The sequence below is a fragment of the Aspergillus candidus genome, assembly GCF_002847045.1.
Source record: "Aspergillus candidus strain CBS 102.13 unplaced genomic scaffold BDW47scaffold_110, whole genome shotgun sequence".
NCBI classification, from domain to species: domain Eukaryota; kingdom Fungi; phylum Ascomycota; class Eurotiomycetes; order Eurotiales; family Aspergillaceae; genus Aspergillus; species Aspergillus candidus.
In genome coordinates this window covers 4,036-24,041 of record NW_020194115.1, presented here as the reverse complement: position 1 = coordinate 24,041, position 20,006 = coordinate 4,036, and the positions used below count along the sequence as shown (strand labels likewise).

The following is a 20,006-nucleotide window of genomic DNA, read 5'->3' as shown; positions in this document are numbered from 1 at the left end:
TTTTTTTTGTCATGAGGTGTACATATCTGTGGTGTTTCTTCAGGCCTCGGCGACTATACGAGGACTCTTACCACGCCCCACGCATAGCATCAGCAACGCAAATAATCAATCCGGCATTGTTTGTCTATAGAGTATGTTTGAATTGATGTGGAGAATGATGTCTGTATTAATATATTTTCTCATCTTATCTTTCTCTTTCTCTTTCTCTAAAATCCTGCTATTTTAATCTTATTTTATTTCTACTTTATTTTATTTTATTTTTTATTTTTATATATATATATTGTTAGGTATGATTGTAGAGTATCAATTGACGATCGTCGTCTAGACTCCGTTGGGTTTAGCGGTCTGGTTGCGGATGGAAGTACGGAGTAGGTTAGTCGCCGCAACGTCATTGTCTGTAGGTATCTACTAGGTAGTAGACAGGCATGTTAGGTAGAAGGTTGAAAGGTAAAATGAAAGTCAAGGCAGGAGGAACAGCGCATGATGAGGTAACTGCCCGCTGTCCAGCCTTTCTTTCCCCTCACAACGATTCGACCTCTCTTCTCTTCTGCCCTTGACCACCAGAACGAAACGAAAGAACATCGGGAGAATCGAACCCATCTTCTACTACCTGGTGAGTAACCTACCAGGTGAGTGCCCAGAGCGTCGTTGTCTGCCTGCCTGCCTGCCTGCCTGCCGTGTCTACCCTTGTCATGTGCCCCACCTCGATCTACTCCATTCCTCAGTTGCATTCTCACGATCTCTCTCACTCTCACTCTCACTCTCTCTTTCCCTCTTTCCTCTTCTTCCTCAAGTCATCCTCTGTCTGGATTCCATCCCTCACGGTCATGATCTTCGTTCTTATATTTCTACAAGAATATTACTAAACCTATGCGATCCACTCCGTTCTAGGAAACCACCTTATCTGAGTTCCGCCCGGGCCCGAGAACCACTACTGTCCACCCTTCCCCACCCTTAACGCCCTGAGTAGTTCGTCCCGCGCGTCATCGGGCATCTTCTCTCACTGCTCAGGCTGAACTTGACTCCATCCCCGAGGACGTCACCTTGACCTTTCATCAGAAGAAAAGAGAAACAGAGACTAAGGGAACAAAGAAAAGGAATATAAACGAAAATTAAAGAAAAAAGAAATAGGCAGGCTTCCTTGGAGAAGTTAACGTATTCTCCCGCTGATCTTCAATTTACTATCCTACCCTTTCTGAAACGGCCTAGTCGACGTCCCATTGCATTCGATCGGAAAGCTTACGTCCTAACGTCTTCTTTGGGCCTGGCTTGACCTTTTTGGCTGCTCCTAATATATGACACTCTACACTCGGGCGATATGACTGACTCTCCAAAGCCTCCTTCCAGGCGTCCCTCCCTCACCTCTTCCACTTCACATCTACGCTATCCCACCTTCCCCCCGCTGAGCGGATCCGTGGAAGAGTGGCTGTCTCGCTCGAGACCCATCAACATGACATCAACGCCTCCGTCCAAGTCGCTGAGCGAGAGTTGGACCACCCTGAGTGTCTCGGATGCTCACTCCGAGGACGGTGGCCGTTCCGAACAGACGGACGTCGGCTCCCTCATCGATCAGCCCGGTCCCGACGACGTGGCCAGTCTTGATGGCCAGTATACTCCCAGCGACACCGACGGGAATGCCGACGATGGTGAGGACGGAGAGAGCTACGACTCGAAGAGCAACGCCTCGGATTCACAGGAGCTGCCCTCGGCGTTCCCCCGGCTCGGGGCGTCGATTGAAGACAGCCGCCTGACCACGCAGACGGCATTCCGCCATCCCAGCGAGTCGATCGAGTTCGTGGAGCCCGACCACTGGCCCGAGATCGAACGCGTCGAGCTAAAGCACACCGTTCGAATCTTTGGCGGCGTCGAGGCTGTAGAGCTGAAAGCTCAACTTCCCTTCAATCTGCAGGACTCCGTCCTGACCGCCACGGTGCAGCAGACGATGACCAAGAAGAACCTCGACACCGACAAGCCCTTCCGCGTGCTGTACGTCGGGAGCTCGGAATACCGCAACATCATTCTTGACAAGATGGGAGACGTTCTCGTGTCCAGCACCAATGGCGGCAACTCGGAGAGTACCTCGACCGAGTCCTCCAGGTATCACGTTGTCCCGACGTCGTTTGGCGCAGGCGCGGTCCCGAATTTTGCGGAGCTTCTTCCCATCCATGTGCAACTGGTCGTGGATGAGTGTGTGGGGGCTGCGTCAGACCTGCCGATCGACAAACCGAGCACCATTAGTATGGACTTCAAGAATCGACCTTCGTGCACGTCGTCGTGGACCGGCAGCGAATACTGCGTGTCTTCCACCAGCGAATGGGTCCTGCCCGACATAGCCATCCTTTTCTTGTCCACCTTGGACACCCCGAGAGCCGTGGAGACCCAAAAGCTGGCACGGATCTTCATGGAGAGACACGGGGTCCCCACCATGGTTATCTCGGAGAGCCCGCTATGGAAAATGACGAGGGAGTCGATCCCGCTCAACTTTTACAGCCTTCACATGTGTGTGGAATCCCGCCATCCGCTCACCGGCAAGAGCACGGTTGTGAAGCGCTATCCCATCGACCTGCACACGTTTGAGAGTATCACCCCGGGACAACTGAACCGAAACCTTGCCTGCTTGGTTAGCGCTTACCCCAAGAAAGACAACTTGATGGCCTTTTCGCATACCCACGTGTCACCACACAAACCGTCTTTCGGTCTGGGGGAGTATACAAAGTACCTGTCGCTCGATTATCACCTGGGCGACGACCCCAGCCTCTCGTCGGTGCTGCGACTGTTGCTCCTCGTGGTATTCAGCGCCGTAACGGTCCTTTGGGGGCATTTGGCCCTGCAGGGGGCAGTGATGTACTCCTCGCAAGCCTTCCCGGGGTCTGCTGTTTCGAATGTGTCATCCGATGTGCCCAGCAGCGTGCCGACCACCGGTATCGTTCCGGCGGACCAACCGACACAGGTGTCGCATGACATATCGACGCCCGGCAGTGCCGTGCAGCCTTCGGGAGAGCGACGCCGCAATCGGTCCCCGATCGAGGAATTCATCGAAGGCACACTGTCCCCATGGGAGCAACCAGAGCGGCCCGGTGGCTTTGAGATTCAGGCAGTCGGCGATTGTCACCTGGTGGTGAAACCACCCGCCAAACCCGCTGGAAAGAAGCACCCGAAATTCAACGTCAAGGTCACGCGCGGTGGACAGCCTCTTGCCTATGAGCTGTCCCGGCTGTTCGAAGGGGTCTATTCGCTCAAGTTGGACCGAAGCGACGCCTACGGGGTGGTGGACGTCACCATCACCACCAACACGCGACCTTATATCAACCAGACCACCCCGGTCGACTTTGGCACGCCGTGGCTCAAAATTGCCAATTGGAAGCGAGCAGCGCATGCCATCTCGTCGCAGATCCTGAGGGACTTTACCACTGCCCAGACGGGGCTGACCGAAGTGTACGGACGATTCTCCACCGACGTCCAAGTGCTCATGGGCGATGTGGTGAAACGCGCGCATGTGCTCCGCCGAGACGCGGACACCATCCGGCACGACTCCTACCTTCTGGGCCTGGATACGCGGGAGAAGATGCTGTCGCGGTCCAAACAACTGTCCGAGGCGGTGCGACGGACGGCCGTCGAGCCCTTCCTCGCCGCGTCGTCGGCGCTGCAGGGCCACGGCGACCGCGTCCACCGGGAGGCCCTGGGGCTCATGAGCAGCACGTGGGATCGGATCAGCACGTCAGCGCCGGAGTTCGACCTCACGTCCATGATGGAGCATCTTCGGAATGCGAAGAAATGCAAGACGTTGGACACGGCGCAGCGGCGGGCGAAGGGCCTGGTGAAACAGAAGAAGTGCGGGCACTCTGGATGTTCTTGATTGAGATTCTTTATTCGTATTTTGATATTGGGCGTTGAATCTGCGGATGTTGTAGCTGGATGAGCTTGTGTGGTTTTATTCCTTGGCCTTCCTGGGCCTGTTCACAGCTAATGGATCTTTCATTCTTTCTTTCGTCTTCTCTCGTTATCTCTCTCTTTCTCTATACTTTCTTGTAGGGTGGAAATGTACCTCTGGGTCACATCCAATACCTTTCTTTCTTTTCATTCATATTTCAGTGAAAGGCTTCAACCAGGGACATGCTAGGATCATGTAACAAGAGATAAGGAACCATGGCCACACATCCACTATCATTAGCTCTTTCTTAGACCATCCAGCCCCTCCATAAGACAATCCAAAAATGAGCAGATGACCAGCAGACACCCCGCATACACACGGTATAGGCCGGAGAAAAGGAGAAGCAGGTCAGATGCAGTTATATACGATAGATAGCCATCATATATGTATGTACCTAACCTAACCTTATGTATGTGCGTGCAGAGAGAGAGAGCGTGGCACTTACAATAGTTAGTGAGATAGTGAGATAGTGAGATAGTGGGGGCCTTAGGCCAGCGGGAGGCAAAGAGGAAGTGAATGAATTCCCCACCTTTTCCTGCTTCTGTCCCTCTTCTGATCTTTCTCTCTCTTTCTCTCGTTCGCTCTTCCCATCTTTTTTCCCTCCTGAGCTTTTTTTGCCCCTCTTGAAAAAAAAATATTATTATTAAAATAAAATAATAATAAACAATCCCGCCCCGCCCCGCCTTTTCGTCGTTTTCGTCTGACTCTCTCTCTCTCTCTCTCTCTCTCTTTATTATCGGGTAATTAAAAAATCTACCTACCTACACCTTACACCACTTTACCTACCTTACTTGAATCGCGGAACAATATTCTAATCCTTTCTCTCAACCTATCAGAACTTCAATAAATCCAAATAATCACCATGTCTGACGTCGAGACCAAGCCCGACCCCACCACGGCCGCTCCTGAGGGCGCTGAGAAGAAGCCCGAGGAGACTACCCCCGCCACCACCGAAGCCGAAGCTCCCAAGGCTGAGGAGCCCGCTGCTGAGGCCCCCAAGACGACCGATAGCGTGTTCTCGATGTTCGGCGGTGGACCTAAGAAGGAGAAGAAGGAGGAGAAGGAGGATGATAAGGAGGAGCCTTCTGGGTCTTCGAAGGTGAAGAAGGGTGAGGATGTATGTCACCCCCCCTCTTTGTATTTTTATCATGGGTTGCGCTTTTTTATTTTCTTTTTCTTTCGTGCGCTCAATCTTGAATATCTGCTAATGTGTAACAGGAGGAAGCTCCCGAATCCCCTGACGTTCACTTCGAGCCCGTTATCCGTCTGACGGAGAAGGTGGAGACCAAGACCAATGAGGAGCTTGAGGAGCAGACTTTTAAGATGCGTGCTAAGCTGTTCCGCTTTGACCGCGAGAGCAAGGAGTGGAAGGAGCGTGGCACTGGTGATCTCCGCCTGCTGAAGCATAAGGAGAACCAGAAGACTCGTCTGGTTATGCGTCGTGATAAGACTCTTAAGGTCTGCGCTAACCACTACAGTACGTCGCCACTATCCTTGAGATGAAGGGAAGAAGAGAATGCTAACAGCAATAGTCGTCCCTGACATGAAGTTGAGCCCCAACGTCGGTAGCGACCGCAGCTGGGTGTGGAACGCTGCTGCCGATGTCAGCGAGGGCGAGCCCGAGGCTGCTACCCTGGCCATTCGCTTTGGCAACAGTGAGAGTATGTATCAAAGTCTGAAATGGTTGGATGTTATACTAACTTGATACAGACGCCAACCTCTTCAAGGAAGCCTTCGAGAAGGCCCAGCAGGAGAACGAGAAGATCCTCGCCCAGCAGTAAATCTGCAACCGAGATACGACACGCCCCGTGTGTTTGGGAGGAGCAATCTAATTGAAGATAATGCTCTACTTGACCCTCCCTCCCCTCCCCCTACCCCTACCCTTCCCCTGATCTCAACGAGCTAGTTCATAGTTCGCATATGGAATCATCGTTGTTCACCTATCCCCTTCCCTAGCATCACTTCCCATAACAAATTCCCCCCATCCTAATTCCCACGAGAAAACAGAATAATGATGCAAGCCGATGAGACCACGAGTCGTCATGGGTAGGATCGACCTCATGATGTGGATGTTGAATTGAATGTCAGTCGTCTGGGCGAGATGACAGTAGATAGATGCCCTGATCCCCTCGAATATATGGATGAAATGCACGATTCTCATTATTGCTTGGAATATAAATCATAAGAAAAGGATAGAGAAATAGAACAGGAGGTTTATTGATTTTGTAATTTTTTTTTTAATCATATTTTCTATTTTTCTTCGTATGTTGGGGAAGGGGATGCGAAGAAGCATCAACCGTTGGATGGATATAGAATCACTCGTTAGGAGGGAATACGATGTATTCAAGATGAGATGCATCAATTCTATTATTTCAAAGAACATCGTAAGACAGTCGAAAGACGGACACCGGCATGGAGAATCTGCAGAGAAGATGATAGATTGGAGAAAGTCCCCCACTTGTTGACGCAAAGCTTCCTCTTCCTCTTCCTCCATCTTTCATCCCATCCCATTCCTTTCCTTCTTTCTCTCCCTCCCGCCCTATTCTTCTTCTCCCCCGACCCCTTTCATATCAATCTTTCCTCCTTTTTAAAAACAAAACAGTTACCTCCGTCTGAACTCCCACCCCGCTGGAGTCAGTCACTCGAGGTACCTACAACCTAGTTAAGGACCCACTTTTTTCCACAAGCCTTGCCGACCAAGATCCAACACCTAAGTTACCTACCTCTCTCGCCTTACTGTACCTCATCCAGTCGCGCGATCGAGAACACAATCCCGACCTGCATTAATTAACCTCTAGAAAACCACCCGTCCCTCGCTCTGTGGATTCTGGTCTCTTTGCGCGATTGATTACAGTGCACTCTGTTGAACAAAATGCCTGACGTGAGTTTCTTGGTTTGGTGATAATTCAGTGGGCGAGTGAGCAGGCAGACAGGCAAGCCCTTGTGCTGCTGCTGCGCCTGTCAATGCCGGGGGCTCGTGATGCTGTTTGTCGCATCTTACTGACGCGATCTTTGTTCTTAATCTATAGGTTAAGAGAAATGTTCGACTGGTGACGGAGCAGCATATCTTGTACGTTTTGAACCTGATTCCTTCCTCCTCTCCTCGACCCGTTTGTCGGCTTCGGTTGAGAACAGCGCTCGCTGCTTTTTCTACGCCCTTCGATCGCTGTTTATTTCTCTACCCTTCCTTCTCTCGTGTATTGTCGCGTGATTCGGGCGTCGCGGGTCTCACCCTTCATCAACACGATTGCGGAATACTCAGTGTCTCCCCATAATGGATGGATTGGATGAATACTGACGAGGCGCGTCTTGTCGGATTGCAGAAATAAGGATTCCGGTGTTGAAGGATTCCCGCTTCGGTCTTGGTCGATTGAGATTTATCTCGTCAATGATCATGGCGAGCAGGTGCCGGCGGGTGTCTTTGATAAGGTGACATATCACCTTCATCCTAGTTTTGGGGAGAGGGCGACTCAGGGTATGCTTTTTTTTATCTTCTTTACTTTCTTCATTCTCGCAGGTGTCATATTGAGAAAGAGGAGAGCCTCTGTGGCGGTCGCTAACTTGTTTCTATCTGCACAGTGGTCAAAACCCCCCCGTTCCGGATCCAGGAGGAAGGATGGGGTGAATTCGATATGCAGATTGCCTTGACGGCTGCCGACAAAGATCACTTTGTGACGCACGATCTCAACTTTGCGCAGAACCGCTACGAGTCTAAACATCTCATCGTGAGTGCACATACACCTTTGTCCTCTTCTGGCCAACGTTGCCATAGTCCAATGCTCACCAATCCACCCCTCAACTCGGCAGACATTCAAAAATCCCAAGCCGGCTCTTATGGCCTTGCTTCGCGAATCGGGACCTGTGCCCGGTGATGAGAACGGGGTGAAGTCGAAACGCGCGGCTCCCGGCGACGAGGGATCGAAGAAGAAGAAGCGGACGGAGAAGAATGTACGATCAGAACCCCTCTAACCTTTTTCTCTACTTTCTATGGTTTTTGTCCATGCTAACACTCCATAGGTCGATATGGATAAATTGGCCGACGGCCTCCAAAGACTCGGCGAAGATGACCTTCTCCAAGTGGTCCAGATGGTCCACGACAACAAAGCTCCAGACTCGTATACCAAGAACGACGTTGAACGTACGTACACTATTTCCGCTTGCTACACCGGTAAACCAGGCCATTGTACTAACCCTATCAATCAATCCAGAGGGCGAATTCCACGTCGACCTCTACACCTTACCAGACACCTTAATCAAGATGCTGTGGGACTTTACCCAAGAGAAGGGGGCTCTCTAGTTAGTTGAGTTGAGTTGAGTCGAGTTGAGTTGTTTAAAAAGGTGCGAGTGGGGGGGCGCACGCATCTTATGGGCGTTTATTTTATCTTATCTCATTCATTTTGATTTTCATTTTTTATATCTTTAAATCCCCGTCTCAGTTTTATCTATTTGTTTTATCTCTTTTCATTCTGGTTATTTTCTAATTTTTTATTTTCTTTTTACTCTGTTGTTTCTTTATCTTTACATTTGTTACATTGTTTAGTACCCTACCTACCTACCAACTGATTCCCTTGACTGTAATCTGTCTTCTCTATTTTTACCTCTTTTGGCCTTTTTCGTTTCGTGGGGAGGAATGAAGTGAGTGAGGAAGGGAAACAGACAAAAGCGAGCGAGAAGAAAGGAAGAAATATCCATACTATCTATCCAACAAGCCATATATCTATCCATCTATACATCCTGAAGATGGAAGAGTACAAGCAAAGAGTGAGTGAAGTGTGATTGATGATTGATCTTTAGAGGGAAAGAAAATAAAAGAAAAGAAAAGTCAAGTGGATAATCATAATCTAGTCCAATATCACATAACATACAGAATACTGGCAAGGAAAAGTAAACAAACAAGTAAATGACAAACCCATGCTGGATATCTCAGCTTCAACAACACAACAATAGTAATAATAATCAACACTGACAAGGCAGAAAGACAGGTAGGTAGGTAATCAAACAAGGATGTGGATGTGCTTAATCCCGTTTCGTTTATCATCTAGTTCATATCATCTAGATAAAACATGACGAAAAAAAGAAGATAGACAGGGGTGAAAGAAGACGAAAACACCTCGGATTCTCATGCGTACGCATAACCCAGTCACGGGGTAGGGACGGATGAAGTCATGTGTCGATTCAATCAATCAACCAAATCAAAGACGAGGGAATCTGTGATGCCTTTCAAACTGGGTGATTCTCAGTGCAGACAGGGAGGGGGGTATGGGAGACCCCGGCGCCACCTGCTGCGCTTCAGGCTGGGACCGTCCCTGGGACGGTGGGTTGGGTGGGGAGAGGGGAGATCAAGGGAGTGGATGGATGGATATGATATGTATGGTACAGGGGTGTATTCAAAGAACGCGGTACCTGTAGTATCTAGTTAGCAAGGTTCATAGACGGGAGAATAAGGGTAGACATACGATTTGAGGAGATCTTCCAGTGTATCCGCGGTACAAGGCCGGCCCTTGGGAATCTGGGTCGCGATATCCACGATCGTCGCAAAGACGTCACCGTCCCTGTAGGCTAATAAAGCGGGGGCCTTGATGTGGTCCATCTCCGCGATTTCGTAATGCATTTTGACGAAGTGGATGCCGGGCTGTCGGCGCGCGATGACATCCAGGCAGTCTTCTACCTGTGCGCTCGCGTGGGACTAGATAGTGTTAGAGTAAGGGGAACTGGTTGTGAGAGGCTCGGTGACAGGTTCAGTAAACGTACGTCAGGATCATTCAGACAAACAACAACCACAGCATCAGACGGCACCTTCTCAATGGCATCCAGATAGCCTACAGCGTCGACGGTGTCGACGGAGCCGTAAACTTTCCGCCAGGGACTGTTCCGACGGCCGTTCCGGCCCTGCAGCTCCTGCATGCGCTCCTCGCGCCACTGACGTAGGAAGCGATCCTCGTCGTCATCACTTGCCGAGCCATGCGGGGGGTTCGAATTGTACAGCAGTGTCGCATCATCCTTGGAGGACTTGGACGCGCCACGCGCGTGGTCCTTGGATCGAAAGGTGTTGCGGAAGGAGCTCTTGCGGGCACGCTCGAAAGCCTGGGCGTCGGCGATGACACCCTTGGGCCCGGTGTTGGCGTCGTAGACTGTTCGAGGGACGTGGTAGGTGGCTGGGCCGCCGGCAGCCATGTTGGAGTCTTCGGGCTCGGAGACGATGGATTTGTCGGAGTCGTCGTCGGATTCGTGGTCGGAGACGTTGCGATCTTCCGGGTGGGAGGAGAACTTGTCGCGGTTGCTACTGACGAGCTGATTGAATTCTTCTTGGGCGGAAGACATCGTGAAGGAGGGGGTGGAGGGGTAGGACTCGGGTCAATTTAATACAATCACAAGTATGGTAGATGGTGGATGGATATTATTAGATATGAATCGGCAGTGTTGGGATCTGTGCTGAAGGGGTTTTTCCTTGGTTTCGACTTCTGCTTGATTCGGTTTAGAGCGCCTTTTTCTTCCTTTTTTTTTAGAAGATCAAATCAAATAAAATTAGAAAAGGAAGTCAAATACACATCAAATGCAGGATGAAATAAGGCAAGCGAAGAATGTGAGAGACGAAACAAGGATTAGTTGGTTGGTTGGTTGGTGGTTTCAGGTGCCTTTTTTTTTTTTAGCCTGCCTGGATTGGTTCCGCCCTTGACCCCTGAAGTCAAGCCCGGCTTGGTCAGGATTGAGGGATGAAGGATGAGGGGATAAGGCCGATCAGCTAGTTTCGACGGCTGAACAAGTGGCGGGAGATGAAACAATCGACCCAGCAGGAAGAGGACACGACCGAGGATCCGTCAGTGCACTAATCCTGGATCGAGGGCCCCAAGACGATGATCTTCCGTTGGTATTTCTCTTCTGGTGCCCAACGGTAATTTCCTCGCATGCTATTAATACTATCATTAGCTTGGTCTTCAGGTAGGCATGGCATTCTTCAGCATCTGTCCGGTCACTTTCTAGTCGGGCAGAAACGGTGTTTCAGAAGAGAGGGGATCCTCTCAGCCACTCTCGGTGTGCTAGAAGAGCCGAAGAAGATTCCACCGATTCCATCGGGCGAACTGACTACAAACGCAGTCAGGCATGGGCGATCTATATGCTGACGGACCAGATAACTATGATGATGCAATGCCAGTCGTTACAAAGTGAAACAGCGGAGAAACAGCGGAGAAAAAGAAGTGAAAGAAAGGAAGGAAGACTGGCGCTTGAACCGCGTCAGCCACGTGGACCAACGTGACCGACATCTACATCAACATCAACTCCATCTGCACACTCTGGATCCGATCTGACAGGACATGATAGGACTACAGTCTACACGAGACGTATCCGTATCCGCTTACCACGTTAGGCTCCCGGCAATCTGCGACAGCGGACTATGGATCGTGCATGAGACAAGCCCTACTTAGTTTCCTCTCCAGGTGGACCGACCTGTCATCCTTGTTTCACGGTTCCATCATCTTCATCATTCGGACCTCCACCCACTCAAAACTTGCATTTCCGGCTCTAGACCTGTCGATCCTAGATCCAACCGATCCTCGGCCTCGGACGTGCATCTGAGATGAGTAGGTCGTCCGTTCGATTGATGGGTTTGGACCGAGAATCGATCCTGCGCTCATATCGGCTGTGCCTTGATTCCAAATCATACGGTGGATATGGGAGAAGTCGGTGTTTGTTAGAAGTGTCGATCTGTTCGGGGGGCTTGTTTAAATGGGAAGGAAAGAATAGATGAATGAAGCCTGGTTTGGTTATTCCTCCGATGTTGGATGCTTCTGTGGGTATATGTTCACTCCCATCTAACCTCCGTCTGCAACTGTCTGGCTGGGTCGCCGCAGTGTTGGTTTTTTTTTTTCAGCGCAAGGGGACTTCTGGAACTTTGGGTTCCCGATTCAATTACCCCGATCCGTTTGCACATTTCATCCAAAGGTTCATCCGAGTGTCCAATAAACTCAAAGATACTATCCATTGTACTACTGATTACCTATTACACGTCTCGCCGAGTCTGCAAAGACGACGGACCAGATCGAAACTATAGGACACCAAGGCACAAAGGGGAAACTGGAATATACGGGGAGAACGGAAGAAAGGAAACATGGGCCGCTGAAAAGTAGTAAACACCAGGTCAATAGAAGCCGTCATCGAAACACTCAAATGGCACATACAACACCTCGGAGACAATTAATATGGGAGGACAGAAAACAATCAGAAGAAAAAGAAAAACTGGGATAAAAACAATGGCTTAGCCAGAACCATTCCCGACTTCCGTTCCCGTCAGTGGATGAAAGAAGAAGAAAAATACTACATATGGGGATCAATGAACAGACATCAAAAAGAAAAACCAACAGCAAAGAAGGAAAGAGAAAAAAGCTCCAGATGGAGTCGAAGAAAAGTCAAAAGTATGACAGGAATGTCCAAGGTTGGGAAGGAAAGGCTCCAAAACGAAATAAAACCACGCAAGCAAGAACAAAGGAAAAGGTGCAAATAGGCAAGGAATATAAAGCAGGAATAAAGGTAAGCTTGCAAAAGTCTTCACACACACACACACACACACACACCAGGGTGGACAGTCAGACATGCAGGTGTATCACTGCCTGCAGCCTCACAACGTAAGACACCACGCGGTGATCCCTTGCAAGGCAGAAAATTGGCAACATCGATATCAAAACCACCGTCAGTCATCCAGCATTGTCACTTCTTTGTGGTTCTTTTATTTTTTTGGTCTTTTCGTGTGGTTATTTTGGGCTTTCCAGGCTTTGCACTTGGTAGGAGGATATGACGACAGTGTTCGACCCAAATGTCTGAATCACCCTCTGTCAGCCCCTTGTCACTGGTCATTCGATTTTTTTTGCGTTTCGCGTTTTCTTGATGACGATGACTCCGCCTGGCTTCCCAACGGTGCATATTATGGAATAAGGCGGCCCACAAATTTCTGGTAATATAAATTATCGTACAATGGCGGACAATCGACCTATTGGTGCAAAAATAGAAAGAATTTCGGATAAGGACATTGCGAAAGACTGCGACAGGGTATCTTTTGTTTTTGGTTTTTGGTTTTCGGGTTTGTCGGTTTTCATTACCTTACCAGGCCCAGATCTTGAGCTGTTGGACAAAAGGATTAGCACACACTTGGTCACAATATCCGAGGAAGCGAAAAGGCAAAAAAAAAAAAAATCAAGGGAAAATGAAACAAAGAAGAAGAAACATACCAAAGAGTCCCAAGACCCAGTGCACAGACTAATGCCATCGTTGCTGACGCCCAGGCAGCTTACGCGGTTCTCGTGGCCGCTCAGCGAGCCCACCTTGTCTCCTCGGAGTACATCCCACACCTGCAGGAGGGTTAATCGAAGCCGTTCGAGTGGGGAATTCAGATGACTTACCTTGCACTCAAAGTCATCATAACCCGCAAACAGCAATCTGCCAGAGACAGAGAAAGCAACCGACGTAATACCACACAATATTTGATCGCTCTGTAGGGAATTTGGTCAATTCGTGTTAATGGCCGCTTATAGATATGGAAACCTACCTGATAGGTGTTTAGTTCCCGGTCGGCGCGAATGTCGAAGAGACGGCACGAGGTGTCGTCGGAACCAGTACCAAAAGCATTTCCGTCGGGGAAGAACTGGACAGCGTTGATATCCGACTCGTGTCCGGAGAAGGTCTGCACGGCCTTTCCGGTACGAATATCCCACAGCTTGGCGAACGCATCGCAAGCACCCGAGACGAAGATATTCTGGTTGGTGGGGTTGATGCTGATCGACATGACATCGCCGAGGTGGTCGGCGAATTCGGTCACCTTGGAGCCCGTCTCGATATCCCACAGCATACAGGTCATGTCGCCGGACGAAGTGATGATGCGGCGATCGTTGATGAAGCGGCAGCAGGACAGGTAGCCCGAGTGACCAGAGAGCTCGCGCGCGACACGGGTGGGACCCTCGCGGGAGGAAAGGTTGTAGATGGAGCAAATGTTGTCCAGACCACCGCAGGCGACGTAGTTTCCACTAGGGGCGTAGGCGCAGGTCATAACCCACGAGGAGCGCAGCGGGATGGCGTGGACCTTGTTTGTGGTGTAGGCGTCCCAGATGATGAGCTTGCCATCTTGCGACGCAGAGACGAGATGGCGACGGTCGGTAGACCAATTCATGGCGTAGATCTTGGCCAAGTGCCCCTTCAGTGTCCGACGAGGTTTCATTCCAATACGGGGTAATGCTTCGGTCTGGTTTTGCGCGACCTGACGGACTGTTCGGAAGCGAGTCAGCAACTCACAGAGGCAAAATCACGGCCATTGAGGAAAGCAGAGTGAATCAATCTCGCCGGTGGCCACCACTGGGGGGCTGCGAAGGGAGACAGGATTCCATACGGTTCGCGTCGGCTAACTCATCCTTTCTGCGCTTGATCTTATCCTTCAAGCCTTCAGCTTCGCGCCGGGCCGCGGTAATCTTGGCCTGCATCTGCTCGCCGCTCATATCGGCCATCTTGTCGAAGCAGGTCCCTGGAGATGGGGGGTAATGGCAATAAAAAGGCGAAATAGAGGACGGGGCCTGCAAGTTGGGGTTGAATGGACGGAAGCGGCGTCGTGATATCCAGGGGATTGGAGGGAGAGAGGGAGGGAGAAGAGGGGAGGGGGGAAGGCGGGTAAGAGAGAGGGCGGGTAAGAGAGAGGGCGGTCAGATATGGAGTAGAAGGTATTAAAGAAAGGGAGTGGAAAAGAGTGTGAATGAGAGCGAGAAAGGGAAGAGAGAGCGGGAGGAAGAGAGAGGGAGAGAGAGGAGAGAGAGTGAGAGCGAGAGAGGCAGGGAGAGAGGGAGAGGGGGGTTTGATTGGATGTGGAGCGAGTTATGGCGGAAGCGACCGAGCCAAAGAGGTTGTCGGCCCGGGGCAAGAATAGGTAGGAGGCAGTAGAGTAGTAGTAATAATATTAATGAGAATCAAGAGAAATCAATTAGAATGATTTGCCCCAGTTCCAAAGACCGGAATCTCAATGTTAGTCAGATTGATTGAAAGCGCCAATATCAAATGCACCAAATGGCAGCAGAAAAAGGGGAGAGACCGTCCAGTACGACTGTAAGCATAGAGGGTCGAAGGGGTGGACGGAAACGAGGAGATACTAGCTATATTGGGGCCAGTTGGTAAGACGAGAGCGGTGGCAGGACCAGTAGTTCAGTAGTAATAAATATCTTCCATAACTCTCATTATTATTATATTATTATTATTGTTATTTGAATCACTATTGTTGTTGCTATTTATGAAGAATAAATAGCAGATCCCTACGCTCTATACACTATACAATGTTCAAAGTTCCGATTCAATACGGAGGAAGCCGGATGATTTACCATGGTTTGATTTATTGCCTTTTTGATACTATCTTTTCACTTATTTTTGTATTCTATTTTATTCAATTTTATATTGAAATTCTGTCTATAATGACTGATTTTCTAGGTAAGTACGGAGTACTCTAGGTGAGTACCTACCTACTAAGTACTGTAGTGACGATAGGGGATGCCGTCAGAGGGACTAGACCCCCCCGGATTCCACCAATGACAACCTCCGTCCATGCGGGTAATTTCATGCCACTACGATGCAAAAAGTTAGACCTCCTCATTCTCGATGGGGCACCTTTTTAAGGGGCACGCCCGGTTTTTCTTGATTTCTTCTGCTTCTTATAATTATGGGTTTTTTCCCACAGAGACAAGACGAAAGTGGAGCATCGTCGGTGCAAGCCCCTGGCTCTGCCGGAATTTTCGCCGATGGTGACTTAGTCTTTACTCTTTGCAGAACTGTTGTCCAGGGGTTCTCTTCTGTCTCTATATCTTCCTCTCCCCTATATTATTTTCCCTTTTTATATCACTCTTCTTTTGAATATGATTATCTCTCTTTTCTTGCTTTCTCTTCTACCCCTCTCATTCACACATCTCCAAGGTAATACAATCGTGATTCCCCATCACTCCATAGTCCCTACTCAGATGCTATGGGGCTCAATCCACCCGCACTAGTAACTTATAATACCGACATCCGACTGTCGGCACGTAATATTACAGCGGATGGTAAGATCGCTCGCCGGATTAGGGATTCGATATGTATCATGTTGGACTATCACAATATGCGAATCCCCTCTTCTCCATCCACATGCTTTAAGCCTTCAACGCTCGCTCGCCTTGTCCCAGCTTGCTCCGGTCAACTGGCTTGCCTGGATTGGAGGTATCACAATTGTACAGTCTGGTTTTGATCCTTCCTTTGGGGACTGTCGATGGGGGGAAAAGAAAAGAAAATTCCCCGTCTTTGTATAACTATACTCCACTAAACCACCAGGAGTTTGATTGCGTTTCTTGGCTGTTGTCCTTGCTGGGTAGTAGTCCCATACGAAACAACTGGCTCTCTTCTATAACTAAGTTATGATCGCCTATCCGATCATCACCTACCTTTGTTCACTGTCCGTCCCATACTCTATACTATCTGCAAGGCCAATGGCATCTCACCTATATCCCCTATACAAAGACCTACCCATGGTTGTCTAAAGGTATACCAAACATCCACACGACCATCGCATCCTACCGCTACCTAGAGCGGGACAGTCCCGAATTTTGTTGAGGCGCTATCCACCAACCCGCTTGGTTCTCTACAATCAGATTCTACCGTATCGACTCCACTACCAAGGTGATCGCTTGGGATCGTGTCCGTCTAGTTTTGGAGCCCAGCGGGTGCCCCTCTAGTCTCTAGAAGATGGTTGGATAATGGATAGATGGGTGTGCTTGCTTCTTCACTTCGATGGTAATTATCAATAGCAGTTTGCGATTGAAGATTAGCTCGGTTTGCTAGGAGGGAGGATATCAACCTCATCCTTGCTCCACTGATTAGGGATGGTGGATGCCGGTGGTGATGTTGTTGGGATCTTCTATCCGGTGTTCCTTCAACGGCTTTGAGATCTCCGAGTTGTCATATTGATGGTTATGCCAGAAAATATGATCTTACGATAGTCTAATTGTACTGTTTTGATTGGTTCAAGGTGGATATACTTCATCCAGTGTCAAGGTATCAAGTTCTTGAATGGCCATGTTCAGCTGGTCATGTTTATTGAAGCAGTTGTTGGCATCCAATAGTATAGACCGGACTGCCCAATTCCCTTCCATACACTTCAAGTCACCGTGCACCGGAGCAAGTATATGGGAGATGTTCACAAGGAGGAAAACATACAGTAGACAAAACAGTATATGTGGTTGGGGAGGAAAAAGAAAAAAAGAAAAAAGATAATTAGCCCCCACGCGGGATCGAACCACGGGCTTCATCATATCATACACGGAGCGAACTTCGTACAAGTGATGCGGACTACCACTGTCCCATAGGGGCTTTCATATACGTAAGCGGGGCTGAAAGAGTTTTATTAAGGGCATGCAGTCATCTAAACAAACGCTAACATTACTCCATACTATCCCGTCGTTCAAGATGGGCTCATGGAGCTAGAAGCATGCGCAGTATATATTAGTTATTACCATCCATTACATATAGTATCAGAGGAAGAAAAAAAGATGTCACAGGACTACAGAGGATATTGAACATGACAGAAGCAAAAAGATTCAATCCTTAAAGAGGGAAAAAGAAAAAGATAAACCTTGCCCCCACACGGGATCGAACCGTGGACTTCATCATGTCACACACAAGAATCTTGTACGAGTGATGCGGACTACCACTGTCCCATAAGGGCTTATCGGTTAGATAATCCCTCCTTCGAAAGAGCTAAGTTCCAATAGCTGTCCGACCAGGCATCCGACGAACTATGCAACTTATGATATACCCCAGTACTGGTATACTTAGTGCGTTCTGGCTAATGCTTTCTTTCGACTACTCCCACGGCGCCATTACATACTGTTGAACTGCTTAACGTTGTCCAGTCAGTGTCTAGCTACCTAGTAGATCCCTCTGTACCCCAGAATAGTCCTTGTAGGGCGGCTAGAGCTTCCCCCTCATCGGCCGCGGTAGGGCGCCTACCAAAACATCAGAGTTTCTAATCATAGATTTCCAGAATAGCTCAGCGGCCCGTCCGTGCCATCCGCCAAGGATGTAAGACAAGGTTATGGCAGTGGCTGCTCATCCGTGCGGCATTAATTGGATTGGGTGGTCGTGGGGGGGATCATGCTCTACTTAATTATGTGCATATCCCATCGTGTGACATCCCATGATCCATCTGAGTTCCGCCTGCTTTTGACATGGGCGAACTGCGGGACTAACTGTGTGGAGATGAGGGGTCGAATGCCTCAGCTGTGTAATGATGTGTGTAACCGTCGAATCAGATCGCTTGTGGGGAGCTCGATCCAACGAGTTTGTTCGTCATATGCAGGGATGTGATTGGTTTGGGGTTGGAATTTTAGTTGTTGGGGGGTGTTGATATATTTTTGTTCTTTTTACTAATGATAACTCCATTTGCATCTGACTTGGATACTGTGCAGCTTTGGCCATACCAAGCTAGTTACCCAGTGACTAGTAGTAAACTGAAAGTGGGAAAAGTTTATATATATCCCTTGGATAACAGCACAATTCGGCAGGGATGGATGTTCGGGAATCAAGGACACATACATTGTTTCAGGAGTGTGATGGGCAGTGAGGATCACACCAGTGATATTAACCAGAAAAATATAAACATACCAACAATTCATTACCTCCTGACTCTATGAATACCTATTGTCACTAGGGGAATCCAAGTCGCTCCAGGTTGCGAACGGGTTACATGCCCGATGCTAGCTAGCTTACCCTTTTCGGACGAACGAGCCCGGAACTGTGCGGTGAACTATATAAGAGTGAGTAAACAGGAGGTTGGCATTGTTATGCTTCCAAATTCCCCAGCTAGGTATATTGTATATCCCCTATCCGAAACAGTCCAAGCCAAGAAATGGAACGTGTCCACTGGATTTCTAGGGATTCGTTTGATGCTTCCATGTGCCGAGGCTGCCCCCGTCGCAGTGGGTTTTGGGACCTCCCCAGTGGGTTTTGCAGCTGGTCATTGCTTCCCGATCTACAGCTGTATTGGTACAGGATCTTAGATCATCTGAAAAAGGGGGTATAGGAATAGACTAGTCTCAGTCATAAGAGACTCATCCCTTGGGTTCAGGTATCACTGGTGAGCTGATGATGATGGACCATGTTCCATTGGTGGCAAATTATATTATCCTCCACCTTGAGTTCAGTTCTCCTGACCAAGAGGTAGGCAGTAGTGAACCGATTCAGAATAGAATAACATCATCTTGATGGGGCTGTGGGGGTGATATCATGGTAATTATGGACCTTCGCAAGATGAATTGACTTCACACAACCCTAGACATGGTTCATTTTGGTCAGAATGTCGGTATAGTCACGAGTGGCTCAAGAGGCAAAGTCAGATGTTAGTGGCGGCAAGACCTTGAGTATTAATTTAGAGTATTATTTGACAATCAAAACAATATTAATTATAATATCATAATAATAGTAATTATTATCCTTCCTAGGCTGGAACGGCACATAATATACCGATAACAATAGTAATAAGAGAGAGCGGCGCCTGAGGCGCCTGAAGGACTCCGCTTTCACATTTAGATTGTTCTTTTTGCCCCCTCGTTTATCAGACTCAGAACACTTCATCCCCATTGGAATTAAGAAAATAAACAATTTTTTTCTTAAAAAAAAAAAAAGATAAAAATAAAGGACAATATACCTTGGATTTTCCATCTGATTAATTCTTATTATCACTGTTGTCTCCCCATCGGCCAGTTCCGGGGTTCCTCCTCCTAGTGAATCATTGTCGCCTCTAAACAACGACTAAGCAGACAACCCGCCTCAGGCTCTGCCAAAGTCTTGGCTTTCTCTCTCCCTTTCACGCCTCCTCAATCCGCTTCCAACCTTCCAACCAACCGACAACTAACCACACCATCTTTCATCCTTTTTTCACCTCCCCATCCAACTCACCATCGTCGTTGTTGTTTTTTGTTTCAACTCCTTACTTCATGAATTGGCAATAATCTAGACAAACGCACTTTTGCATTTTCCCATCCCCTCCTCCTTCTCCTCCCCCCCCCCCCCCCCCCCCCCCCCCCCCCCC

The 20,006-nt window shown here is 48.9% G+C and overlaps 6 protein-coding genes and 2 non-coding genes across 8 annotated transcripts in view; 4 read left to right on the top strand and 4 right to left on the bottom strand.

The window, feature by feature from the left end:
• The first annotated feature begins 996 nt into the window (after positions 1-996).
• On the top strand, positions 997-4,012 carry BDW47DRAFT_9999 (uncharacterized protein). Its single transcript, XM_024820976.1, has 2 exons — positions 997-1,026; positions 1,215-4,012. Exon 2 carries the CDS (start codon positions 1,319-1,321, stop codon positions 3,854-3,856), a length of 2,538 nt encoding a protein of 845 aa, XP_024667165.1. The 5' UTR covers positions 997-1,026; positions 1,215-1,318; the 3' UTR covers positions 3,857-4,012.
• A 781-nt stretch (positions 4,013-4,793) lies between these two features.
• BDW47DRAFT_121463 (Ran GTPase-binding protein YRB1) lies at positions 4,794-8,228 on the top strand (the record flags this gene model as incomplete). The annotated part of the gene is made up of 10 exons (XM_024815632.1): positions 4,794-5,048; positions 5,150-5,408; positions 5,464-5,592; positions 5,642-5,708; positions 6,969-7,001; positions 7,255-7,406; positions 7,511-7,656; positions 7,739-7,879; positions 7,949-8,069; positions 8,140-8,228. 10 exons carry the CDS (start codon positions 4,794-4,796, stop codon positions 8,226-8,228), a joined length of 1,392 nt encoding a protein of 463 aa, XP_024667164.1.
• A 759-nt stretch (positions 8,229-8,987) lies between these two features.
• On the bottom strand, positions 8,988-10,544 carry BDW47DRAFT_9841 (phosducin family protein). The gene is made up of 3 exons (XM_024820638.1): positions 9,683-10,544; positions 9,388-9,617; positions 8,988-9,334 (listed from the first exon to the last, which is right to left on the bottom strand). The coding sequence occupies exons 1-3, from the start codon at positions 10,250-10,252 to the stop codon at positions 9,319-9,321; spliced, it is 816 nt and encodes a 271-aa protein (XP_024667163.1). The 5' UTR covers positions 10,253-10,544; the 3' UTR covers positions 8,988-9,318.
• A 1,610-nt stretch (positions 10,545-12,154) lies between these two features.
• Positions 12,155-12,810, top strand: BDW47DRAFT_9886 (uncharacterized protein). Its single transcript, XM_024820744.1, has 2 exons — positions 12,155-12,440; positions 12,496-12,810. The coding sequence occupies exons 1-2, from the start codon at positions 12,251-12,253 to the stop codon at positions 12,720-12,722; spliced, it is 417 nt and encodes a 138-aa protein (XP_024667162.1). The 5' UTR covers positions 12,155-12,250; the 3' UTR covers positions 12,723-12,810.
• Positions 12,811-13,024: 214 nt separating this feature from the next.
• On the bottom strand, positions 13,025-14,418 carry BDW47DRAFT_121461 (WD40 repeat domain-containing protein; the record flags this gene model as incomplete). Its single annotated transcript, XM_024815631.1, has 5 exons — positions 13,025-13,045; positions 13,153-13,272; positions 13,324-13,413; positions 13,470-14,182; positions 14,304-14,418. The coding sequence occupies 5 exons, from the start codon at positions 14,416-14,418 to the stop codon at positions 13,025-13,027; spliced, it is 1,059 nt and encodes a 352-aa protein (XP_024667161.1).
• Positions 14,419-17,193: 2,775 nt separating this feature from the next.
• BDW47DRAFT_t163 lies at positions 17,194-17,287 on the bottom strand. Its single transcript has one exon. It is a non-coding gene; the product is annotated as a tRNA-Thr (tRNA).
• A 264-nt stretch (positions 17,288-17,551) lies between these two features.
• On the bottom strand, positions 17,552-17,642 carry BDW47DRAFT_t162. The gene has a single exon. It is a non-coding gene; the product is annotated as a tRNA-Thr (tRNA).
• Positions 17,643-19,684: 2,042 nt separating this feature from the next.
• Positions 19,685-20,006, top strand: part of samB (MYND-type zinc finger protein MUB1) — a 2,961-nt gene continuing 2,639 nt past the window's right edge. Inside the window, exon 1 of the mRNA XM_024814675.1 lies at positions 19,685-19,972. The gene's annotated coding sequence lies outside the window, so the exon portion shown is untranslated. The remainder of the gene's footprint in view (positions 19,973-20,006) is intronic.